Source organism: Camelina sativa, chromosome 6 (assembly GCF_000633955.1).
Source record: "Camelina sativa cultivar DH55 chromosome 6, Cs, whole genome shotgun sequence".
NCBI classification, from domain to species: Eukaryota; Viridiplantae; Streptophyta; class Magnoliopsida; order Brassicales; family Brassicaceae; genus Camelina; species Camelina sativa.
In genome coordinates, this window is record NC_025690.1 from 13277902 (window position 1) to 13305300 (window position 27399).

Here is a 27399-nt window from a genome sequence, read left to right on the forward strand (position 1 = left end):
TAGTGTTCTTTAGACTATTAGTAGTGTTAGGCCCAAAATAAGAGTCTGTGTTGTTTACTTAGTTTAACTAAGGAAGTTGATGAAAACTTAGTTAGACTAGAGTAGATAATAGTTGTTGGAATTGTTAGTGGCTAATAGCTAAGGTAAGGTTGCTTGTGTCCAGAAATCTAATGTCTAGATATAATGATGTAATAGTTGCTAAGTCTAGAGTCTAAGTGAATGAGTGTAAAAGAAATCTACTATAAGTATGTAATGTGTGTGAAGTTGTAAAAGCATGAAAAATGATGAATGAATGAGAGTTCTAAGAAAATTGAGTTCTTTGAGTGAAGAAAGAAAAGAAACAAACTTAAAATCAAAGTGAAAATGTCAACATTCAACGACGTAAACAATCCCGTCGATGGGTAGAGAAGTCTTTGCAATGTTGGTGGAGACGACAATCTTTCTCACGGGATGAGGTGTGGGATCGAAAACCCTCTGTTGCATGGCAGGCGGGAGGAAGGAATACAGTGGCACGACTTTGACTTGATCTCCGAGCTTATGGAAGATCCTGCTGCAAGCATCTTCAATCTCTTCTTCCCCGGTTAGGAAAACAAGAACATCACCAGGTGGCTCACACATGTGAATCTGGATAACTTTGCGTACAGCAGCCTCGAGATAGTCCGTCACAGGATCTCGAGTATAAACGATCTCCACTGGATGGAGCCTACCTGGGACTTCGATGAGAGGCACATTATGACCGCTAAAATAGTGGCTGAGCTCGTGGGCGTATAGGGTTGAACTCATCACAACCAGCTTAAGAGCAGGCCGGCTAGTCAAGGCTTTTTCAAGAATACTAAAAAGCAAATCCGTGGCTATACTTCTTTCGTGGGCCTCGTCCAGAATGATGGCTTTGTATTTTGATAAGAGCGGATCCACCAGTGCTTCTCTCAGAAGCATTCCATCGGTCAGGTACTTGAGCACGGTTTTGGAGCTGCTGCAATCGTCGAAACGGACTGTGTAACCGACTTCTTCACCGATCACTGCATCCATCTCTTCAGCAACTCGGCGGGCCGCAGACATCGCTGCAACTCTACGAGGCTGCGTGCACCCAACCAACCTCGCAGTCCCACCAGGATTAGGGTTTTCATAGACCACAGCTTCTAAAACGAACTGTGGGATTTGCGTTGTCTTACCACTGCCCGTATCACCCACCAGTATCACCATCTGATTTTCCTTCAGAGCTTGGAGAAACTCGTCTTTGTGTACCCATACTGGTAGGTTCCTACGTTCCTCTTGTATTTCGAAATACCTCGCAGAGTTCACCATATCGATTCTCCTCAACAAAACCAAAAGAAAACAATAATAACAAGTTAGGAAACCTCCTCCAGTATTTATAGCCCAAGAAAAAAAAAAACCTATATTCCTTTTCCGAGAGTATTTGGAGATTTTCCTTTTCTGCATAAGCTCAAAATTGATTATTCTCTTCAACAAAACATAAAAAACAATAATAACAAGTTAGGAAACCTCCTCCTCCAGTATTTATCATCCAAGAACAATAATGTCTTCTTCTTTTCTTTGTCTTCTCCTATGTCTCTCTTTTTGAGATTTTGCCTTACAATAAGCTATTGGTACTCCGATCCCTAATTGAAATTTTGAGATCTATAAGATTGTAACTTGTAAGCTTTTGTTCTTTAGTGTATTAATAATGATTGTGAGAGCCTTGGTCATGTTCCTTTGGTGAACCAGATGCAATATCTGGATGCAAATGACATATGTCATAAAAGAGAATTCCAATTCGCTGACACACAACGAGACCTCGCGACGGATTTCAGAGGCAATCTGGAGAGTATATCGACCATGAGATCAACTGGCAGCTTACCATAGTTTTCTCGTAACCCATCCGTTGATGATATGGCTAGGTGAGCCTCATTTTTGGAGACGTGCTCCTTTCGTTTTTTCTTGGTGGACATTGCATAAATTAAAAGGAAATGAAACCTTTTCGAGTATTGAGTACCGATATCAAACACAACTTGAGGATGATATATATGGTCTTCCAAGATTTTACAATGATACCTTAAAGGTACCTGCCACCTTTTGGTGATATGTATTTATCTTCTTTTCTTTAATTTCCTTTTGCAGCAACCTTTTTCTTATTATTAATATATATAGATTATTAGCTATATATAATTGCTAAATAATAAATTTTGAATCCAACTCATTACATCATATTTCGTAATTTGGTTTCTTATAGTCAAAATATTTGGTTTCTTATAGTCAAAATATTAAAATTAAACAATTAAATCATTAGGCAATGATATTGTCTTTGTTTTACAAAAAGTGTCTTTCTGTTTGTTTTTCTTGATTGTCATTTTAAGTTTTTAATATGATAGTCTTTAAACAGTAACATGTTTTCCTTTTCAGCATACAAATCTTACAAAATTTGGGTTTTAGTTAATTAAAATCGAGATGGTGGTTTCTGAAATAAAGGTATTGCACATCTCAAAACTTTAAGCATTAATACGACAAAGCTGGATTAGAAAGTTTCACTCATGTGTTATTTTGTATGTGATTGCGAATCATCAACAAATATTAATGATAGTTCATTGAATGTGTCGACTACCGGGTTTTATTAAGATACTAGATAAGGGCCCGCATGATCTGCGGATTTAAAAAATAAATCTTAAATTTTAAACAATTTTTTGAAAATATAATAAGAAACTTAATTTCATGAATTAAATAAATAAATAAATTTAGTTAGAGAAAAAATCATATTTGTATTTACCTTCATACAATTATTTATGTTTATATATTTTTAATATATTATAACAATTATTACAATAATATAAAACTAAATTATATCCCACCAAAATTTTGCCAAATACTCATCATTACAAATATTATTATTGTCAAATTTTCAAAACTTTACACAACTTATTAACAAAATATTTTAAATGCAAAGAGTTCATTAAAACAACATCTAATTAGTAAGCATGTACAATTTTACTCTATGATTTACCATTAAAAATATGTTCTTACACCCAAAATTATTTTATTGTTAAAGTATGCTCTTTATCACCATCTATAAAATATCTTCTGAACAAATTAAACAAATTTTATGTTGCTTTACTTTCATTTTGGCATAATTATAGTTCTTATAATTACTAAAATTGTTTTGTGACATAATTTCTTTAACCATAAATTTGTTTTTACTCCAAAGATATTTTGGATGAACAACCGGTGAAAATTATCTACTCTCTTATAATGATTTTATGACCAACCTAATAAAAGTTGAGAAACTGAGAAAAAGTAAATATAACATAATTAAAAAAAAAAATTATAATCACGATGGTATATATAAATCTTAGATAATTCAAATATATAAAATAGAAACTTTATAAACAATCCAAAACATGACATATGTCATAAACATGTTAAGGATCGATGACCTATTTACTCCTTAGAAGTATTGCATTGTACCAAATCTGATAGAAAACCACGTAAATCCGGTTTGAAACCAATTTTGAAACGGTTTACCATTCTAACTTCCCAAATTTGAAAATCGCTTTTCAATTACTCGATCAAGCAGCTCTTGTTTCAGTACCGGAATCATCAACATTATTCAGAAGAGAAAACTCTAAATTTTGACCAGAAACATCAATCACCGATTAATCTTCCAAACTTATAATATTACTAACTGTAGAATCACTTTTGGAACCTCCATCATTTTCTCCATCCTCGATTAAATTAGCGGGATTTATATACTTCGATTCCATTTCATTGCATTTGACAGCTTCCATTGAAGAATCCGCACTAATCAAAGACCTACGCAATATATCGACAAAATTATATCGGACAAAAAATCAAAGATCAAACCTTTCGATATAAACATATAAAAAATCCAATAGGCCGGCCCATTAGCCAAATCCCTACATTCGTAGAGAGCAGGACTCGATCCCTGGCATGATGGTGCCTTCTACAATTGGACTTACCAATGGTCACTGTACTAATGTCACTTTACAAACATAATTTTATGTAGAAATAATGTTATTTTCTTAATTAAGTGTTCTATTACGTTTCAAAAATAATAATTCTTTTAACATAACTTATGTTATTTTCTTAAAATTTGTTATTCACTATTTATTGATTAATAATAATATGCATGCTTAATGAATTATTTTTTTTATTTATCCATGTCAAAATCTAATTAAGAAAAGTGTATAATATAATTAGTGTATAATGGAAAATATATTAGTTTTGTTAATTTTCCTTTTTGATTTGAATTTTTTTTAAGATATAAACATGCAAATTTTATGTAGATTTAATGTTATTTTCTTAATTAGCTGTTTTGAAAAATAATAGTTTTTGACACATGTCAACATCTCATCAGTATACTTGACATGTGTCATAATCCTGTTAATGACTAACTTTGAAAACACAACTTAATATAATAAAATATTATATATCTATTATTAACTAGGTCATTAAGGTGTTGACTGGTTCTCCCGCTACCTCCCACAAACGCTGCATTTGTGGGTGGTAGCGATTGCTAGCAACTGGTACCAATCACACAAACCGCTTATAATCGCTCCAAATCGTTTCCAACCGCTTCAAACGACTGAATTCCAAAAGCTATTTCCTGCAAGCGTTTGCGGTTGCGGGTGATTGCGGTTGGAATTTTTTTTTTTAAACATGAAACAAATCAATGATAATGAAATATTTTTTTAATATATATTTTACCTAACTATTTGATTCATCAAGAATGAAAGAAAATGAAGTATGGATACGATTGAGAATATTAAAAAATAAAAAATTGGAAGAAAATAAGATTTCAATTAACAATAACCCAAAATTTTTGATGTAAATTTAATGGTACATCGCATGTAAGTTCATAAAAATCTAAATAAATATAACATTTCATCAGAAATTTAAGAAAATAAGATTATTTGAAAAAAAATATAAAAACAAATCACTAGCGACTCTTCTCAACTCTCGTTTGATCATTTCTACCTATGCAACTACTGCCCCATGGAAATTATTGAGTGTGTGAGATTTAAGAAAGAAGATCTACGATCTAAAACATATGTTTTATCATTTATCAAATTACTTGATTAAAGTTTTAGTAAAAAGCCTAATGCATAAAGTAATAAGTATTTCAATATGAAATTCATTTGTTTTTTGAATAATTATTTAGTATTTTAAATGAATTTTAATTTAAATCAAGTTTAATAATTTTTTTGGTGTATTCAAACATTTATATAATTATATATTACATTTATTATGTTTTAACCGCTATTGCACCCGCTGGTCAACCAGTCGTAAAACTCGCGCAAACGCACCTATATTAGAACGCTAAACCAGTCACTCAAAACGCTAAATAATGCTTGTAACCGTAACCACCCACTTACGCAATCTCTCACAATCGCAACCGTAAGCGCTGCGTTTGAACCAGTCAAGCCCTAAGTTCAAAGACATTCGACTTGTTCATACAAAACATTCTGATGTAGTAAGTCGTAACTTGGCTAAATTAGGATGTAGACAATCATTCTGATTGTTTTGACCCTATGTCTTGGATTTTTAGACCCTTTGTGTAAAGTGTTTACTAAATAAATATTAGCTTAATTTCAATGAAAAAAAAAACAAATTATTTTTTAATATAAGAGGCACATGTGTGGTTGAAACTTGATTGTGGTTGAAAAGAAAAACCCCTTTTATTAGTGGGCGTGCTATACCACTATGAATATATTTTTTTGTATCTTAACGTGTTTGTTTAACAAGTTTCATTATGGTCTTTAACTCTTTACATTGCCAACGAATGAATGCCTATATTTGCCTAGGGGCTATGGGTTGCTTGTGTTTAAGGAAACGTTCTCCCTCAAAATATTACCAACTAAACAGAGTATAACGATTAGTGAAGGTAAACTAGAGAATGGTGTCGATTAGTGAAGGTAAACGTTCTCCCCTAGTTTATGTAAGGCTTTTTAAGAAAAAAGCAAAGGGGGAAAATAAGACAAAAAAAAATAATGTTGACAAAAAAAAAAAAAAAAAAAAAAAAAANACAAATTAATGGTACTTTGCAAAAGAGATAAATCAGTTTAAGATATTGTCATTCAAGTAACTCTCCCTAATCATAAACTCGAAAAGAGTTCACTACTAGAAGCAGAAGCCAAAAGTCAATACAACAAAGCTGGGTTAGAGGTTTATTTTAAAAGGAATTGCAAAGTACTCATTAACAATATTAATGGTGGTTTAGCCGCTATGTCCATCGCCGGGTTATATATATCAAGTTATTATCTGTTCAGCGACTAAGTTCAAACAAAATGCTATTGTAATGTAGTAAGTCATCGACAAGGATTGGATAGAGATATAGTATATGCTTTTTTCTTTTTTGAAAGAATGTTAAATTTATTCAACCCAAAAAAACATTATTTACAGTATATGCAATTTAGAGTAGGACCTAATGCTGAAATAAGAGTGGAAAAAGTTTGAGAGTTTTGAAACGGAGGACTTAAGCTCTAGTACTTAACCAAATACGCAGTCCATCGTCAAGGTTCGGGCTACCATGACTCTTGATGGAGCACAACCTGTTGCGGATACGATCAAATCATCAATGAGCTTGGCAAGTTGTTCATGAGACTTTGGGATTACACCGTGTAGCCTGCAGTTTCGTTCGAACCAAATCGAGTGAGCAGAAGCTTGCAGAACATATATACTGCAAGATGAACCGAGTTGACGACGTGTAAGTGGAGTCTCAAACAAGTGCGATGATATCCAAAAAGTTTGTGGTGTAACGAGCTTGGATCAGTTGCCTAGTCAAAATCTCCCACACCCTAGATAAAAAGGCGCAGGCATAAAGCAGATATGTTTACATATATATCTTTTGCTTTAAAAGGGGAAATAAGAGAAAATAAAATACTACACGAGAAAGAGTTTACATATATTCATTCCCCCAGCCACCAATTTTCTTTTTGTAATTCATACAATTTTATTTCTCTTTAATTCTTTATCAAAGTGTGCTCTTAATTAAAGATAACTGGATTAAACACTTGATCATGCTCCAAAGTAATTTGTTTAAATGTATATAGTATTAAATATATTACCTGCGTAAAACCGTTATTTCACATATTTATACTTTTTAAATGATTGTTTCTATATACTTCCTCGTTTCATAATATAAGATGTTTTGGAAGTTTTTGTTTGTTTTATAATATAATATGTTTTCAACTTTCTAACAATTTTTAAATTAATTTGATATTTTTTATTATTTATTTTGTTCAATTCTGTTTATAATTGGTTAAACTTTTTAAAAGTATATATTTCTTACTATTAGCGCTTTTAGCTAAAACATTTGTGGAAGATTTGAGGTCCAAATCCAAAGTAATCATAATATAATAATACCTATTGACTAGTGACTAACATAGATGATCATATAAAGTAATAATTTTTATCTATTAAATTATAGAGAGAATTTTTTAATTTGGTAAAAAATTCATCCAAAAGAATTTAAAATAAGATTTAATCATTATAACTAATATTTTTATAGAATCAATGACAAGATAAATAACAATTATCATGCTTTAATGATAACACTGAAATATTTTGTAGTAGTAAAAAATATTTTGTAGTAGTAAAAATATTAGAAATGAAATCTATTAAAAGTTAATGTGTATATATATACATATATTTTGATAAGTTTATATAATTATTAATTTATATTATTGATGAGACCATAAATTAACAAAGGATTTTCAAAAAAGTTATTATCTTATTATATTATCAAATTGTGTCCAATATTACACTGGCTCAATTTTGGACCAGGAAAAAATATTAATTTATAGAGATTATTAATTTACCGAGTAATAATTTATGGAAGTTTTACTGTAGTAAGTAAATTACTAAATCAAAACAAAATTAGAGTGACAATTATCGTAAATTAAATAAAAAATATTTGTTTAAAGCAAAACTTAGCAATTAATTAAAATATACTCCCTCCGTTTCAAAATATAGGATGTTTTAGTTAAAACATGTATATTAATAAATAACTACTTTAAAAAAAGTTAACCAATCATATACAAGACTCCATAATATAAAATATAAATTAATCTAAAAGTTGCATAGAAAGTTGGAAATATCTTATATTATGAAACAAAAATACTTCTCTAAACATCATATATTATGAAACGGACAGAGTATTATATAATAAGATTATTTGATGGAAATAGAATTTCAAGGCCTAGATTTAATATATGGGTACCTATTAGAAGAATCTTGAGAAGCAAGATGTGTATCTTTTGGACCAACTATTATCGACAATCAAAATCCGTTTACGAAATGAACCTGTGAAGTCCAAACCAAGTAATGTTCTAAAAAACTACTGTTTGATAAGGATTAGGGGGGAGGGGTATATTCAACTTGACATTTTAAATGATTTAAGTAAAATTTACAAATCATATGTTATTCAGTCATGAATTTTAAAAATTCTATTAAAATCCATGTTATTGAAATGATAGTTTAAAAATCTATTTTAAAATCTAATGTTATTGAATTGATGATTTAAAAACTATTTTAAGATTCATTGTTATTTAAAATACAGAAATTCAAATCTCAATGTTTTATGTGGGATTTGAAATTTTTTAACAATAAATCATATAAACTTTCCTAAAATCATTACAATCATTTAAAATCTTATGAAAACTAAAATCACTTAGAATATTAAGTGATTTAGATGGGTGTATTGAAGCCATGATTTTGGAGGATTTTATGAGATTTAGAAAATTTGGAATTTTGATAAATTTTATAGAAGTTGATATGATTTCTTGTAAAAAAATTTCAAACACCTAAAACCATGAGATTTGAATTTCTGTATTTTTAACTAAACAAATTCTCTCAAATCCTCCAGAATTCCTAAAAGTTATTAAAATCCAAATCCACAAACTGTTTTGAATAAAGTAGATTTTAAAGTAGATTTTTAAATCATTAGTTCAATAACAACAGATTTTAATAGAATTTTTAAACTCTAAAATTAAATGACATAGGATTTGTAAATTGGGGCAATTGCATTTTGTATACCTTTATTTGGTCTTGGAAGCAATAGTAGACTCCATATTCGATATTTGAGAAACATAACCACTAAGGGTACTGAAATTACAGTTGACTCTTTTACGACCAAACAAAAAAACAGAAGCCGAAATGACAGATGTAACCCGGAAGAAGTCTGCAATATATTTCTTTAAGGTCGATTGCAAATTAACGTCAACTAGAAGACATAACAATATGTCTACTCCTTAATTATAGTTTAAATTTTAATTAAAAAAATTATAAAACATAATTTAATAAACCTATTGACCAAATAATAACCACATAGACTTGCTGCATTGAAATAAAATATATTTACATATAAACAAGTCAAATTAAGGAAGGAAAGACTGATTAGGTTAAAATTATTTGATTTAGGGTTTGATTAAGTAGACTTCTCTATAGACTATTGGTGGTTGACTTTGTTATGCCATCAACTATTAATTCTTGGACGTTCGGTCAGAGAGAACCGAACCGATTAAACCGAGATGTTCGGTTTTCGGCAGCATCTGTGAGAGGATCAACAAACCGATCGGCAAAATTATTTTGGTAATTCGGTTACCGGTTCGGTTCGGTTCGAGGCATAACCAATCAGTTTTAATTAACCGAGTTATATATACCTAATTTTCACTAACCCTAACCCTAATAACTTTCATTTCTTCCACTTCCACCTTCTGCCTCTCTCTCTCCGGCCATAACAAATTATAAATCCGAAAAATTCTCTGTCCCTCATCAAATCATCATCATAATCACCTTTCTTCTTCGTATTCGTCATCTACCGCTTTTCTCTCTGTCAAACATAGTGTAGAGATCAGTCTTTTAGATGTCCAAACCCTAATCTCGAGTTTTAGACGGGTAATGTCTTATTCTTTTCTTTGTCTTATCCTATGTCTCTCTTTTTGAAATCTTGCCTTACAATAAGCTATTGGTACTCCGATCCCTAATTGAAATTTTGCGATCTATAAGATTGTAACTTGTAAGCTTTTGCTCCTTAGTGTATTAATGATTGTGAGAGCTTTGTTTTTTTTTTTTTTGTTGGACTCATCTTTTGAGTTTTGTTTGGCAAGAAGGATTTCATTGAGATACTCAAGACTCTTGCTCCCTCTGTTTGTTAATATGATTATCTTGATCTCGATTTGAAACCTCGATCTGGTTAATTGATTTATAAAAGATTTTTTTCTCTGCTTAAGAAAAGAATTACAGACCATATAGCTTTATCATATTTGACCTCTTTAATTTTTCTCTGTTTAAATGTGATGCAGATGGGTAAAGATGTAAATATCATTCTTGTCCTGGGCAGCTGAACCAGAAATGGAAGAGAGGAAATTGGTAACTTCTCTGGATTACGATCAAAGTTTGGTGCTTGATGGATCATCTTGTCATGGGTCTTTCTCAGATCTGTTCACAACAACAAAAAGTTTTAATCTTGTTGAATAGTTCTTTAGATTTCTGGACTAGATTTAGTGAATTACGCTTCTGTATCACTTCAATTCTCGAATTTGATTATATCACTTGGATTTTACTCTTTTATGGATTGAGGACTTCTACACTTGAAGAAGCTGTTGACATCAAAGTTGTTTAAGAGTCACATTCTAAAACCTTGTAGAGATGAAAGAACTTTGAGAGATTGTTGATGTTTCTACATCACTGAATAGCTTTTGTCTTCTTTTTTGGGTTCTTGAAAAGTTTGTTCTTTCATCATACATAAACTCATATACCCTTTGGATAAATGCAGCTCAGCTTCGGTACATCAAGGAAGCAGAAGAGATTAGACTCAAGATGAAACCTTTAGCCCTCATCAAAAGAGTAAGGGCACTATGCATTTAGTAGCCAATTTTTTTCATTGGACTGCTAATCCCAGACCAACAGTAACCCATTCTAGATACTAGTTTGCTATTATGAGTCTTGAACTTGACTTATATGTTCTAGCGCATGTTGTTTCTTTGTATTCAAAACTGTAATGTTTGGCTCTAAAGTCTAAACCAACCCCCAGAGGGAACCCACAAAATTTGGTGATCCAACTCTTAGGTTTCTGTTAACGACAACGTTGGTTCTATGTGTGTGCAGATGGGTTTCAAATGGATATTTTTACTGTCTTTGGCTCTGCTTCAAGCTGCATATTACAGGAGACTGAAATGGTCAGTACTCAAATCCTGTAAGCTTGTTCTCGACGTCGTGAACTAATCCCGTGAAAATCAGCTTTTCTCGGGATAAGAAGCATTAATCTTGAAAGGGATGAAATGGTGAAATCCCTTTTTTTTTTTTGTCTCCAAAGACATGTTTCTTTATTTATCGTTTAGAGAGTCTCTAATGAGAGAAAAGAAGTCAAGTTTCTTTTCTAACCTCATATTTTGCACATGGTCTTAAGATTGTATTATTTCCATTTCTGTTTGTTTGCCTCCGAAGCCGTTCTCGGGTTGTCTTAATAAAAATATGTGGTTTTACAACCTCTCCTGTGTATACCAAAACATGCTTTTGTTACAATTCGAATTGCATAGAAATCAAAATCTGCATAATTGTCGACTGGTGGAAGATTTGAACTTAAAAATCTGAATGGCATCATTGTGTTAGTCATTAGATTTGTAAATGAACACAAAACCTGAAACCTGAGATCAAAATTGGTCTTGACCAACTTACTTTTCTTGTGAACTCGAGTTTGTATAACTTTGACTTCTCAGGCTTACTACCACCCGCTAAATCCAATCCACTAGAAGCATGAATAAGATCAAAAACATTGTCGTAGAACGGTAACCTCTGATCCAAACTCATGAACAACGGAAAAATACCTCTAGCAGCTATGAACTCGCTATAAGGAGCACCTATGTTCAACGTTTTTAGTTCTTTGTACTTAATGCTATGTAAAAGTAGTGCTTAGCCACTTGCTAAACGTATTTAATGAAAGTATATTGACTATTATTGTTTACGTCAGTCAACAATGCCTTACCCTATCTTCACCTTCTTCCCACAAAATGTGATAAAAAGTTTTTTTCTTTTTCTCTTCCAAATACAAACAAAACCAAACAAACCAACCAATAATCGCTTCTTGTAGAGTTGAAAAAGAGATAAGAACGCAGAAAGAAAAAAAAAAAAAGACGATGAAAGACTTTTTCAATTATACAGACTTCACACAGAATTCCAACACATTGACTTCCAAAATAAGTCTAAGTTAATGACCTAACTGTCTAAGAAAACCAAAAACTTGATTTCTCCATATGTATAATATATAATCATGTCAAAAACATATAGAAGCAAGTACATAACATATATGAAAGGATACAACAAGAAAATCTTGAAAATTATTCACCAATTTGCAATAAATTGGTTTTCAAATTATGACAACTTCATGTTGATGTCAACATTGTAGACATAAACTAGCCTTTATGAAGATACTTCCCTTGAAGTCTATTTTGTGTGGTCTATTTTTGCAATTACAATTTAATAAAGCAGACACTGTATGAAGGCTACTAGGATAGTTGACTTCTTTTGTTGTCTTCCTTTGTAATTTTTTTGGTCAGTTTTGCAATTAAAAACATATAACAGAGTAAACTTCTTGGAAAGTTTTAACAAGTTAAATTCGATTACAGTCTAGTCTGGTTATTTTTGCAATTGACCAAACCATTGACTTTGTAGTAGACTTCTAACTAACAAGTAGACTTCATCTATCCGTCAAATAGAAAAAGTAAACTTCGTTGTGGTTAGTTTTTCAATTGACCAAGTTTGACTTTCGCCAATTAGACTACGTACGAAGTCTCCGGGAATGTTGACTTCGTTTGCAGTCTGCCATGGTCAGTTTTGGGGTTGACCAACATTTTAATTTTTTAACTAGTAGACTTCTTTTGCAGCCAACTAGGTAATTTTATATAAATAATATTACGGTCAATACTTTTATATTTTGGTCAACTTCAAAAATAACCACTATAGAAGTCTACTACCTTTTTTCATGCGAAGACTTCGGTCTGGACTAAAAAGTCAATAATATGGTCAATTGCAAAAATACACTTTAGTAGCATGTAAACGAAGTATCCGTTAGAAATATAATAATGCAGTCTGAACCATATTTTTTTTTATTTTCAAATGAAATTAAGGAGACTGAAATTTCAGTCTACGGGCTCGAAACTCGATAAATTTTTAATTGCAAAATTGACCACATAGTAGACTTTACATGTTATTATGACGGTTAGACTAACAAATGAAGTCTAATTTCGCAAAAAAATCAAGAAAAATCACGAAATATACCGGAAAATAACCTTATCGGTGGTTATTTTGCAATGTCAAGCACCGAGGACGTCGTCTTTAGTCACCACGGAAGAAACCCAGCACCAATTTAATCACTATCCAAGAATCATGATATATAACAAGATGAATGCACTTGCAAATTTTCTTGGATTAAAATGGAGAGGAGATGGAAGAAAATGAAGTTCTCATAGCATTGAGTGTTATTTAAGCTTACAAATTCAGGTTGTTGAAGCTTTAAGAGCTTCAAATTTGGTTGTTCATGGTTGTTGGAAAATTGATGGCCGTTGCACAACCGTAAATTAAAAAAAAAGATGAGGATATGAATGTAATAAACATTTTCACAAGAAATTCAAATAAATCAAAAATAATAGCATTTTTGTAAACAATAAACACAGAAGAATTTAATTGGGAGAAAATGACGAATGTTGGAAAGAGAAAAAGAGGTTGTTAGTTTTGCAATTGACTCAAAGTAGGGGTCTAGTTTTGCAATTGTTCCTTGTAAATTTTACACAAATCACTTAAAATGTTAATTCTTTTTTTTGAACAACCCAAAATGTTAATTAAGTTGAATACACCCTCCTTAAAATATTTACTGTTTATCTAAAAATCTCCTATTCTAATCAGGTTAAACATATTTATATATATATATTGTATCAAATCCTTGGGATTAGTAACACATAATAAATAGTTTTTCGCCAAATCTTTCAAGTATCTACTTGATATCAGAGTCTGAATATACCTGACCCATTAATCCGAATCGGAAAGAGACCCGATCCCCTCCTAGTTGATGACCTAAAGGAGATTCAATTTATCGAGATAGCTAAAAATACATTATCTCAAGAGTGCTTGATGGATTTTGTCAACGATACCAAATTGACCCGCAAATGAGACAGATGATTGGTTATACTCACGGTTGTTTCTTTTTTTTTTCTAGTTTCTAATTATCAATACTAATAAACTTGTAATTTTCAGACCAAACCTCAAAACAAACTATAATTGACCGATGTCCCATAGCTTTATAAAATAAAAGCCCATTGATGCATATCCAAACACATTGAGGAATGAGGATCATGAGAAATGGAACATTCAACCATTCTCCGTAATAATCTTCCTCCATTTTCTAATTTCAGAACTTGATGCTTCCGAGAATCTGCTGATACACACAACACTTTATGCTGTATTTCAACGATCTGATCATACCCAAAAGGTTTTCTTCATTTCGGTGCTCTCATTACTTGTCGTATAGGGTAAGGTTATGTACTTTCCTGTGCTAGGGTTACATATCATCATATTTGTATCTCTGTTACATAGCAATCCACAGACAGGAGGACAAACCTCAAAAATACTCAATGGAACATTGGAAACACATGTGACGATCGACAAGTAAAGATGGAGACGAGTTCTCGTCTAGATTTAAAGGCTGAGTTGATGTGAAGAAGAGCCACCTACCGTCAACATGTAAGGTAAACAGATGACGTGGACGAGCCGAGGAGGTTGTGAGGTAAAGCTCGGTGAAATATGGAAGGCTGAGGATTGAAGCCCATTAATCGCTTCGACACGCAACGGAATCTGGCCATGGATTTGGCAGGCACTCTCGAGAGAATCTCAGAGACAAGATCATTTGGTAATTGGTATCTCCGGAAAGGAAGATTATGTGAAGGTGAACCCCATTGAGAAACACGGTACCGGTTTAGGCTCTAGTACGTACTCTTCCACGAGTTGTATATACAGGCCAGACATTGAAATAATGTCTAATAGGATTTTAAGATGTGTAAGTAAGTGTTTGTAGGTGCTATTTATAAATTAAAGTTAAATATGTGTACATAGTATGGATGATAAATCTTGTCATATCTACTCTGAAGATGAAAAACAAAATACTCCTATCATATCCAAAAACTTTGAAGTATAAGTACATTTATTAATTAAAAGTATGGATTTCAATTAACATAATATGTATAAGATCTTGATGCATGTGTGTCAACTATTGTATCAAGATAGTATTAAATATTGTCAAGTAAAAAAATAAAATAAAATTATGTAAAGATGGGTGGAAAAGGGTCAAAACGGGTAAGGAGAATGTTTGTTCACACCAGACCAAAAAAGATGGCTCACCGAAGTATTGTATGTGTTTGTTTAGAGAGATTTTAAGGGTTGCGAAGAGAATTACATGTCTTTCGTATAGATGTTCATCATATGTGTTACATGTAGTTAAAATTGATCGATTGTCATCATTTGTAAATTAATAAGATAAAAAAATGTTATGATGATGGAACAGGAAAAAGTCAAAAGGAGTGACGACTGTCTTAAATCTTAACAATACCAAACAAAACATAAAATAATTAATCATCCAATGTTGACAAAAACCCCAAAAAAAAAAAACAACAAAATAAAACTGAACAATATAATCGACAACTCCATGAAGAGATAAGGACGGTATTTGTGAAGTCTTATGAAGTTCTTAATCAGTTACATATATGGTCTATAAAGGTGGAAATCCCTGAACCCTTACGAGATCCAAACCCTTGGATTGTAAATTTTGTGACTGTATTCCTCTCCACATTGTAGATGAAAACGTAGAAAGGATCGGAAGGACTATATGAAGACAACACAATGTCACCATTACGATTCATCCCATCAACACGAAAAATGGCCTCTGTCGCAACTAAATTCTTCCAAATAGGCGGGAATACGTAGATATGCCTCGACCATCTCCCTTCATCGGCGTCATCTAAAACCCACAACTCAATACTTTCAGTTGTACCAAAAACTAGCATCGGATCAAGCGCACCTAATTTACCCTTGTAATTGATCAGATGCATATGCCATAGTTCCTTCGTAGGTGGTGGACTAATAAACTCGAACTTCTCAGAGCTCAAGACAAAGCAAACTATCATGAAATTTTGAAACCTACTTCTCCTAAGAGCTTCATAATACAAAACTCCACTTATGCAAATCCCAAAACGCCCTATAGGATTATGAGGTCGGGAACATGTAATCTTTCTCCATGACAGTATACCTGTACCTAATGTTAGAACCTTAGCTTTCTGAATAGAGGGGTTTCTATATACGTGCACGCACAATACCTTGTATTGTTTTGCGACTGGATCAAACCCAAAAAGGGTTCTCATTTCAGCCTTCATCCATGTTGGATTGGGTAAGGTTTTGTACTCTCCTGTGCTAGGGTTACATACCATGAAACCCCTATCTCTATTACATATCAGCCCGCGGACAGGTGGACAAATGCCAAAGGAACAGTTTTTGGTGGGGAAACACATGTGATATTCGGCTGTTAAAAGAGACGATTTCTGGTCTGGATTTTGAAGCTGGGGTGCCGAGAAGAAGACCCACTTATCGTTGAGATGGAAGGTGAACAAGAGACGAGGACTAGTCGAGGAGTTGGTTAGGCGACGTCTGAGAACTGAAGCCCATTGCTTCGACACGCAACGACACCTCGCTAAGTCTTCCACTGACAATCTAGAGACTATCTCAAGCAAGATATCATTTGGGATAGGCGAGAAGAAAGATGGTGTTTTACTTCGTCGGGATATGGTTAAACCCATTGAGATTCAGACACTCCACATCGACTCTGACACTCTAGCCTCTAGATCTTGAGGAGAAAAAAAATAGTGGGCAAGAAACTGAAATAATGTGGAAAGATATCCAAGATAAAAAAGGAATAAAAAAAGGCTTAGAGTAAGTGGTATATTGACTAACATAAATGATCATATAAGTTAATTTGTCATGTGGAGATAATTTTTTTTTTAATGATTTAAGGAAGATTTTAGGTTCAGAGAAAGTGGTATATTGACTAACATAAATGATCATATAAGTTAATTACTAAATCAAAATAAAATTATAGTGACAATTATTGTAAATTAAATTAATCCAACTAATATTTATTTAAAGCAATCAATTTATTAAGAATATATTATATTATAAGATGATTACTTGATGGAAATAAAATTTCATGGCCTAGATTTAATTTAATATTTGGGTATCGTTTCTCTTTGCATTTTTTTTTATATCTCTATATACTTATTTAAGCAATGTTGTTGAAGTTTAACCCTACTATAATGCTGCATATTACAAAAAAAAATACCATTGCATTTTAATTAATTAAATAACTAACAAAATAAAATTTTATTTAAAAAATGTTGTTAATTAAAGTTTAACCCTACTATCATGTGGCATATTACAAAAAATGCCATTGTATTTTAATTACTTTAATAACTAACCAAAATAAAATTTTATATTATTTTATAAAATAACAAAACAGTATTTTCAAAATTATTTAATGAAATTATTTAACAAATCTATTTATTGTTTCATAAACCTTAGGAAACAACAATATATTTAAAATAATTATAAAACTTAATTTTATTCATAAAACTAAAATTAAATATATGCATTTCTAAATCGTTTAATAATGACAGATATATTTTAAAAATATGATACAACATTGCTTATATTTTTAAAATATAAAATATTATACCAATTTTATGAAATACTTTTTCGCACTGCACATCAACACAATGACATCTTAATTAAAATCCAAGAAATCACAAATGTTGTATTTTATTCAATATAGTATATACAACTGAAAAATGAATCAAAAAGTTAAATCGAGATTTCTAAACACGACCGCTTCAATATGGATTTTGTTCTGTTTTAGATGATTTCACAATTATCATTGATGTGTGATTGACGTGTTTTCACAATTATCATTGGATACTAGGGCATAAACATCAATGATAAACATCTCAACTACATATACAAGTAGTACTAGTGCTTCTCTCTTATCGAATGCTTTTTCTGCACTAAGTGATCAGGAATCTGTGGATAACAACCCATCTGGTGACACTGTTCCGCCTCATGTGGAACATAATCCACAACATGTGGAGCAGTTAGTGGCGTCTTCTCTCCCACAGTTGCGTCCCTCTCTACTTCGTGGTTCAAAAACAGCTCATAAAGTCATTTCGAACCCTTCTACTCAGCCACCTAGGGATCGGAGTAAGAAGGGCCCCTCCAAACGTAATTAATGTCTGGATTCTTTTGGAATGTTCGCGGTTTAAATCGAACTTCTAAACATTCCGTTATAAGAAATGGGTGCAGGATCAGCAGTTTCAATTCGGATGTCTTATAGAAACAAGGGTAAAGGAACGTAAGGCACAATGGTTAGGTGCAAAGTTGTTCAGGGATTGGTCACTATTGACTAACTATGAGTACCATGCTCGGGGTCGTCTTTGGGTGGTTTGGAGACACAATGTGCGGCTTACGCCGGTTTATAAGAGTAGCCAACTCATTACTTGTTTGGTAAAAATGGAGGGGGAGGAGGTGGAGTTTTTTTGCTCGTTTTTTTATGCCTCTAATCTAGTGGAGGAGAGGAAAGTCCTGTGGGATGATCTGCGTAATCATCAGGACTCTCCATCTATGAGAGACAAACCTTGAATTATTTTTGGTGACTTTAATGAGACTTTGGCTGTTGATGAGCATTTTCGTGGTGTTGTGGGTCCAGGAATCACCGAGGGTATGCGAGATTTCCAATCGGTGATGAACTATTGTTCATTAGTAGATTTGGCTTCTCAAGGTCCACGATTTACCTGGTGCAACAAGAGGGATAATGATATGATTTCCAAGAAGTTGGATCGGGTCTTGGGGAATGAGGTATGGCTCGCTACTTATCCAAATTCCTATAATGTTTTTGAAGCAGGAGGGTGTTCTGATCACTCTCGATGTCGAATTAACATTGTTAGTCCAGCTGGAGTTCATCACCGACGCAAGCCTTTTAAGTTTTTGAATGCTATGGTACATATGCCTGGTTTTAAACCGTTGTTGGAGGAGTTTTGGGAGAGTACTGAAGCCATTCACTTGTGTACTTCCTCGCTTTTTCGATTTACTAAGAAGCTCAAGGCACTTAAGCCGAAGCTCCGTTCTCTAGCTCGGGGTACACTAGAAAATTTTGTCGTCAAAACTAGGGAGGCGTATGCTACTCTTTGTGAGAAGCAAGCCTTGAACCTATTAAACCCCTCTGCAAGTGCGATGGCAGAAGAAAAAATGGCGTATGACTGTTGGAGTTTTGTTGCAGGCCTAGAGGAGAAGTATTTGAAGAAGAAAGCAAAGCTCCATTGGCTGCAGGTTGGTGATCAGAATAACAAAACCTTTCATCGAGCAGTTCAGGCTAGGCAATCACACAATATGATTCGGGAGATTCAGAGACCTGATGGTAGTACTCTCTCTGATGTCGAGGGGATTAAGAGTGAAGCAGAACGCGATTTTAAAGACTTTCTTCAACACATTCCATCAGACTTTGAGAGTGCAACGGTCGCGGAGTTACAGGATTTGCTGGTTTTCCGTTTTGCTTCAGAAGATAAGTACAGGCTCACTCGACCAGTCACAGCGGAGGAGATAAAAAATGTTATGTTCTCTATGCCATATGATAAATCACCGGTGCCTGATGGTTTTACCTTAGAGTTTTTTACGGCGGCATGGGATATAATTAAGGTTGAGTTTGTGATTGCAGTGCAATCTTTCTTCACTTAAGGTTTTCTTCCCAAAGGTGCTAATTCAAATATTCTTGCTCTTATTCCTAAGAGGGTGGAGGCCCGGGAAATGAAAGACTACAGACCGATTTCATGCTGTAATGTGATTTATAAAGTGATCTCAAAAATCTTAGCCAATAGACTGAAGTTGCTCCTACCTAAATTCATTTCAGGGAATCAGTCGGCTTTTGTCAAGGATAGACTACTGATTGAGAATGTCCTCCTTGCTGCCGAACTCGTCAAGGACTATCATAAAGACTCAATTTCCCATTGGTGTGCCATAAAAATTGATATCTCTAAAGCTTTCGATTTTGTGCAATGGGCCTTCCTTCGTAATGTTCTCGCTGCTTTGGATCTCCCACATGAATTCATTCATTGGCTTATGCTTTGTATAACAACAGCACCCTTCTCGGTTCAAGTTAATGGGGAGCTTGCAGGTTTTTTTAACAGTTACAGGGGATTAAGGCAAGGCCGTTCTCTCTCCCCTTTTTTGTTTATAATTGTGATGGATGTGTTATCTAGAATGTTGGATAAGGAGGCTGGAGGAAAATTTGGTTATCATCCACACAGTCAGAATCTTGGACTCACCCACATGAGTTTTGCTGATGATCTTATGATCTTATCTGACGGCAAAGTGAGGTCTACAAAAGGCATTGTCGAGGTTTTTGACAGTTTTGCTAGGCGTTCATGTCTGAAGATAAGCATGGAGAAATCTACAATATATTTGGGAGGTCTGTCTGATGTTGAATGCTAAGAGATCAAAGGCAGTTTCAGGTTTGAGGTTGGCCAGCTTCCAGTGAGATATCTAGGCTTACCATTGGTAACTAAGCGTCTCACTGCTTCTGATTTCTCGCCTCTTATTGAGCAGATAAAGACAAAAATTGGCTCATGGACAGCTCGCTTTCTATCCTTTGCAGGACGACTAAATATGATACATTCGGTGATATGGAGTCTCTGCAACTTTTGGTTATCAGCTTTTAGCCTTCCACGGCAGTGCCTTCATAAGATTGACAAACTGTGCTCAGCTTTCCTATGGTCCGGTCCGGAATTAAACCATCACAAGGCCAAATTTTCCTCAGATGATGTCTGCAAACCAAAAACTGAAGGAGGTTTGGGGTTACGGTCGCTAAAAGAAATGAATGATGTTTGTAGATTGAAGTTGATCTGGCGTATTGTGTCCGGGGAGGGGGGGAGTCGTTGTGGGTCAAATGGATATCAAACACACTACTCAAACGCGAGAATTTTTGGTGTGTGCCGCAGTCCACCACTGTTGGTTCTTGGACGTGGAGGAAGTTGCTCAAACTCTGGCCAGTTGCGGCAAACCTCTGTAAAACCTAGGTGAACAATGGTCTCCATACCTCTTTTTGGTTTGATAATTGGTCAACTATGGGTCGTCTGGTGGATGTAGCAGGAGAAAGTGGAATCGTTGCAATGGGGATTAGTAAACATATGATGGTCGCGAATGCGTGGGGTTTACATCGTCGACGTCGACACCGCCTGCAACTTTTGACACAAATAGACGCAGAACTCTCCACTGCTCGAGACCGCAGTAACTATAGAGAGGATGTTGTCCTTTGGAAGGGTAAGAATAATACGTTCTCTCTGCGATTCTCCTCACAAGAAACATGGGATCAAATTCGCTCAATGGCTGATGAAGTGAGCTGGCATCACTGCATTTGGTTCACCCATTCCACACTGAAACATTCTTTCTGCACTTGGCTGGTTGTGCGCAACAAACTCTCTACGGGTGACTGTATAGCACAATGGTCCCGGGCAGATTCAGGGGAATGTGTTCTCTGCAACACCGCAACGGAGTCTCACGACCGCTTGTTTTTCTCGTGTACCTTTTGTTCTGAGGTCTGGCAAGCTTCTGCAAGAAACATCTACAAATCTCGCTTTTCAACAAGGTGGAATTCGGTGGTCACTGCAGCATGTAGCAAATGGCAGGATCGAAAGGTTTGTTATCTAGCCCGCTCTGTTCTACAGGCGACGGTTTATGCACTGTGGCATGAGAGGAATCGGAGGAAGCATTGCGATCAACCATCTCCTGCTTCTTGCCTTATTAAGCAAATCGATCAAGAGATTAGAGATCAAGTTCTGGCGATAGGTCTCATGAGGGATCGGCGTTATGACGATACATTAGTCATATGGCTAGAATCTAGAAGTTGAGTTTTGTATCCTTTGTTTTGTCAACTTTTAAAACACTGATGCACTAGTTGTACAAGAGCTTTCTTTTGAATATAATTTAACATTACATTCAAAAAAAAAAAACAAAAATCATCTAATCCAAAGTTGCATTAAGTTGCCAAAATGCTTCCTTTGTTTATGCGCAGAGATAAAATTTTGGGTCTCTTTGTCAATCAGCTTGAAAGTGGCTTTGTGAGACAGTACTAGGTGGTTGTGAAGAACATTCTTTCACTGCTTCCATAAGTGTGGTACACTGTGGCTTGAGCTGCTATCTTCCGGATCACTATTTTGTTGATGATTTTAATTGTTTTACCAGAAGTGAATGATGAAGTCAGCCAATTACAAAAAATCAACCAGTTCACGAAGGTGAAATGAGGTATGCCTAGACGTAAGAGGTATTTCCACACTTCTGAAGAGAACTTGCAGTGGAGAGCAAATGATCCCTAGATTTAATTGAAGAGAGTAACACGTATATGTAGTTGAGATGTTTATGCCCTATTATCTTTCAATTTTCAGTTTCCATATATTTAATCTGTCTCACAAAGTTAAATTCTGTTCTAGTCATTTTGTTATTGTATATTTATAGTCCAACACCGACACATCTACCTGTTAACATAACATGCCATATTTGGAACAATACCAACGACAAGTAAAGAAGCAGCTTTATTTATTACATCTATAAAGGTAATGATTCGTGAGAATATAAAATAAAGTGTTATCGTGATGACTAATCACCTTCTACTTCACTGTCACTGTGTATAATGCGATGGGTTTGAGGATCGTGAGAATCATCTTTGTTACATGCTCGCAGGTATACCAAGTTCTTAAAACGGTTCAAGTTCAACCGCACATTGGATTAAATTCTTTGGTCAACATATAGTAGATATCACGAAGATACAAAGTGGGTTGCTCATGATAAAAAAGGTTTGAATACTGTTAACCGAGACATGTGGAGCATAATATATGCCCATTTTGAAAGGGAGGCTTCGGTGTGTGGAGGAAAATGTAAAGTAGCAGGGTTTGATTCCCGATAGATAGTGTTTAAAGTCAAAACAACAGATAAAACTAAGTAGAACAATAATGCTCCAAGCTAGCTAGTGTTGTTTAATGTAAACAAGAGCATGCATGGACTGATGGACACAGTGACAGAGTAACCAAACAAAGATGAAGGTACATCAAAGTACTTATAACATAGTCATAATAACTGATCAGTGGGAAACAACACTGATAAAGCATAGACTGTCTTAAGAGTCCATGATATTGTACTTATGAAATAAATTAGAAGGAAAATATATAAAAGCACTGGTCTTACGAAATTTAAATTAACATTACATAATAAGATTCACATTTTCGACATGGTTTAAGAAGGTGTAAATGCTTTGACCTTTATGAGATCCGAGGCCTTGAATTCCAACTCTTTTAATAAAGTTCCTCTCCATATCCAAGTGAAAAATGTAGAACGGATTGGACAAGACAAGTGGAGAAAACACAACTTCACTTGTTCCATTAACCATCCCAACAATGTAAACTTTAGTCTCTGCAACTAGCTCCTTCCACATAGGCGGCAATATGTGAATATGCCTTGACCATGTATGTTCTTCAGTGTCATCTATAACCCAGAACTCAAAGCTTTGAACTCTTCCATCCATAAATAATCTTGGACTACTACAAATTCCTCCTAATTTTCCCTTGTAGTTTATTAAAGTTGTCGGAAACCCAAACACTTTGTTCTTAATAAAGCTGAACGTCTCCTGCTTAACATTAAAGCAAACTATCATATCTTTTCTAGACTCACGATCAGTAGCTATGTAATATAATATCCCTTCGATGCAAATCTCCCTAGGATAAGGGTAATGGTCTACAGGACATTCAATCATTCTCCATTTCAGTTTGCCCATTCCTAGTGTGAGAACTTGATATTCTTCCGCTTTAGACGAAAATGGCCGTTCACAAATTGTCATGCACAAAACCTTATATTGTATTCCGATTGGATCATACCCAAGATAGGTTATAACCTGACCCCTCCTCGATCTCACTTTGGGTAAGGATTTGAACTGTCCTGTGCTAGGGTTACATATCATCATCCTTGCATCCTTCCTACCACTTACAACCGTTCATCTTTTGTACACAGCAATCCACAAACAGGGACACAAACTCGCGAGGTGTAATCTTTAGGGACACCCATATGACTCTCGACAACTACAAGGTTTGAATTGTTGTCTGAAATCACGTACTCAGGTGAAGAGAAGAAAGACCACTTACCCTCAACTTGAAAAGTGAAAAGGAGACGTGTCCGAGCAGAAGACCTCGTCATGAACTTGTTGGTGTAATATGGGTTGCGGAGAAGAGCATTCCAGTTCTTTGACACGCAACGAGCCCTCGCGACGGATTTGGCAGCTGGCAGTCTGGAGAGTATTTCGACCATGACATCAATTGGCAGCGTCCCAGAGTTTTCTCCTAACCTGTCCGTTGAAGATTTGGTTAGGTGAGCCTCATCTTTGGAGACGTGCTCCTTTCGTTTTCTCTTGGCGGACATTGGATGAAAAAACAATGAAATGAAATCCTTTTAAGTATTGAGTACCGATAGACAAACACAACAACAACCTATATTTTATATATGGTCGTCCAAGATTTTACAAACTAAATGAAACCCTTACAGGTCCACTTGACTGACACGACTGCCACCTTTTGATTTTTTGTTTTACTTCTTCTAGCTAACACTATTTTTATCTTATCTTCTTTTCTTTTATTTCCTTTTGCAGTAACCTTATTATCAGGTATATAGAGATTATTAGCTATATTTAGGTGATAATTTTATTTTTATATATATTACCACCCAAATATACTGTTGCTTTTGCACCTTTATATATATATTTTAGGAAATGAAATCTTTTATATATATATATATATATATATATATATATATATTTCTGAGTATCTTGCAAAAGTATCAAATTTAATAAATGTTGATCCAACTTATATATGACATCAAATTTGGCATACAAACATATAAATTATTATCTGTAATTTGGTAACAGTTTTCATTAATATATATTACCACCCAATCATACTGTAGTTTTAGCTCCTTGAAATATATTTTAAATTTTTATAAATCTTACATATATATATATATATATATATATGTATCTTGCATAAATATTACAATTTAATAAACTTTGAATCCAACTCATCACAGAAAAATTTGATATAGAATTTATTTCTATTTATACTATTTGTAATAATTTGTACAATTTTCTTTTTATGTATACTATTTTTTTTGTATAGTTAACTGACCTGACAGGATTATATCAAATTTTTGTGATGATGTAAATAGGACCGAAAAAACAGAGTTATGATATGCTTGATATTTATTTTGATCGATGGTGATCATATCAACCTGGTTAGTATGCCAATAAAATTGTTACTTTCTTTTTAGCTGTATGAGGCACCACCACTGCCTTTAATCCAATATTTTCCAATTAATATGAACTTTAGATGTTTTTGACAAATAATGGTCTGGTTCTTAATGTCTGTTCAGTATGGTTTCACCAATGAGAATTGGGTTAGGATGTTACTGTAATTTTATCACTTCTGTCATGAGAGTGGATTAGTGAGTTATTAAAATCATTGTCTAGAGATACCTCATGTTGATTGAAGTTTGTTAAGAAACCTAGATAGATTAAGTTTAATACCAACCAATAATTCTCATTCTTAGGATCTATTTGCTTCTGTTTCTTGCATTTAATTACTTGTCTTGTTCTGCTTTATTGCTTCTGCTTTCAGTTTAAAATTTAATATTCTATTTTGCATCACTCGACCATGCACTCGACCTTGGTTCATACCATGCTCGATCGAGTGTTAGGTCGAGCTCCAGTTTAATTTCTTGTTTATGCATTGTTCTGTTCTAGTTTGTTCTTGTTTATTTCCTGTTTAATTTAGTTTTCATCCTGTTTATTTACTGCTTTTTTGCTACTCTTGCTTCTTTATATATTCTGCACTGCTTTCATTTATTTATCTTGCATTTAGTTTCTGTTTAAGTACTTTACATTTTGCATTTTACATTTCCGTTTCATTAGGTTGATAGAATCCACCTCATTTCTGAATTGGCTTAACTTGTACTATCTTGATTGCCTCTTTTGTGATTAGCATAATCCCATTTGGATTGACACCTTAAGTACTACAATGCATAAGGTTAATTGAACCTACTAGGATAGAGACACAAAAATCCTAGTATCAGTTACATATCATGAAATCCTTATTTCTATTATATATCAACCTAAATCCCAGAGGAAACACCTTTGGTGGGGAAACACTTGTGATATTCGAGTGTCAAAAGAGACGAGTTCTTGTCATGATTTTGAGGCTGAGGTGTCGAGAAGAAAAACCACTTACCTTGCGATGGAAAGTAAAAAGAGACGAGAACTACTAGTCTGAGGAGTTGGTGAGGCGACGGCTTAGAACTGAAGCCCATTGCTTCCACACGTAACGGAACCTCGCTACGTCTTCCACATGCAATCTCGAGACTATCTCAATTAAGAGATCATTTGGGATTGCCGAGAATAAAGATTGTGTATCAAAACTTTGTCGGGATATGGTTAAACCCATTGAGATCCCCACACCAACTCTGGCAAGAAATTGAAATTGAAATATATGGAAGATTTCAGGTCCAAAGTGATATAGTAGTATTGTATGACAGAATATCATATAAGTTTATGCCATAGTTTCTAAATTTTCCTAGGACTGGTAGTTGGTCTAGGTGAACATTCCAGAAAGTACTAAACAATTCTCAGGGATTCTCTTATGAGAATCCATTCTCCTCTCTCTCTTTTGAGAGACTTGGAGAGAGACCATCATTGTGGATGCTCATGAATTTGGGTTCAAAATTTAATGTTTACAAATTAACGGTTTAAGGTTTAGATTTTGTTTTAGTGAAGATCTATGAGCTTTTGCGAGTATATTTCAGTTTTCAGTTTCCATCTTTAATTTGTCTCACAAGGTTTAATAATGCTCTATTGATTTTGTTATTTGCATTATATAGTCACATCTACAAGTTAACATAACATGCCGTCTTTAGAACAACACCAAAGACATGTAAACAAGCAACTTTATTTATTACATCCTTAAAGGTAATGATTCTTCTTCCTGAGAAGTCCTTTCAAGGAATAATAAAGTGTTATCGTGACTTTTCTTCTTCCAACCTTCATTGTATATAATGCGATACGATGGGCTTGTGGATCATGAGATCTGAGAATAATTTTCGTTACACTTACATGCTGGCAGGTTTTACCAGGTTCTTCAAACGGACGGACGTATGGATCAAGTCCTTTGTTCAATATACTAGTAGATATAAGTGGATAGCTCATGCAAAAAAAAAAAAAAAAAAAAA

At 34.0% G+C, this 27399-nt stretch overlaps 3 protein-coding genes, 1 long non-coding RNA gene and 1 pseudogene across 4 annotated transcripts; 2 read left to right on the top strand and 3 right to left on the bottom strand.

The window, feature by feature from the left end:
* On the bottom strand, positions 367 to 1332 carry LOC104698999 (probable pre-mRNA-splicing factor ATP-dependent RNA helicase DEAH3). The gene has a single exon (XM_010414364.1). The coding sequence runs from the start codon at positions 1303 to 1305 to the stop codon at positions 367 to 369; it is 939 nt and encodes a 312-aa protein (XP_010412666.1). The 5' UTR covers positions 1306 to 1332.
* Positions 9707 to 11498, top strand: LOC104791172. Its single transcript, XR_768880.2, has 4 exons — positions 9707 to 9906; positions 10314 to 10380; positions 10787 to 10857; positions 11119 to 11498. It is a non-coding gene; the product is annotated as an uncharacterized LOC104791172 (long non-coding RNA).
* On the bottom strand, positions 15750 to 16847 carry LOC104699000 (putative F-box protein At2g19630). The gene has a single exon (XM_010414365.1). The coding sequence runs from the start codon at positions 16845 to 16847 to the stop codon at positions 15750 to 15752; it is 1098 nt and encodes a 365-aa protein (XP_010412667.1).
* LOC104699001 lies at positions 18036 to 20580 on the top strand. The gene is made up of 5 exons (XM_010414366.1): positions 18036 to 18318; positions 18803 to 19744; positions 19829 to 19924; positions 20000 to 20291; positions 20349 to 20580. Exons 1-5 carry the CDS (start codon positions 18036 to 18038, stop codon positions 20578 to 20580), a joined length of 1845 nt encoding a protein of 614 aa, XP_010412668.1.
* On the bottom strand, positions 23342 to 24549 carry LOC104699002 (annotated as a pseudogene).

Bases quoted from the DNA above. Each gene is read 5' to 3' on its own strand.
- LOC104698999 (XM_010414364.1), bottom strand. From the start codon at position 1,305: ATGGTGAACTCTGCGAGGTATTTCGAAATACAAGAGGAACGTAGGAAC.
- LOC104699000 (XM_010414365.1), bottom strand. From the start codon at position 16,847: ATGGGTTTAACCATATCCCGACGAAGTAAAACACCATCTTTCTTCTCG.
- LOC104699001 (XM_010414366.1), top strand. From the start codon at position 18,036: ATGATAAACATCTCAACTACATATACAAGTAGTACTAGTGCTTCTCTC. The intron at 19,925-19,999 runs GTAATGTGATTT...AATTCATTTCAG, and splicing joins CTACAGACCGATTTCATGCT to GGAATCAGTCGGCTTTTGTC. The intron at 20,292-20,348 runs GCAAGGCCGTTC...TGTGTTATCTAG, and splicing joins AACAGTTACAGGGGATTAAG to AATGTTGGATAAGGAGGCTG.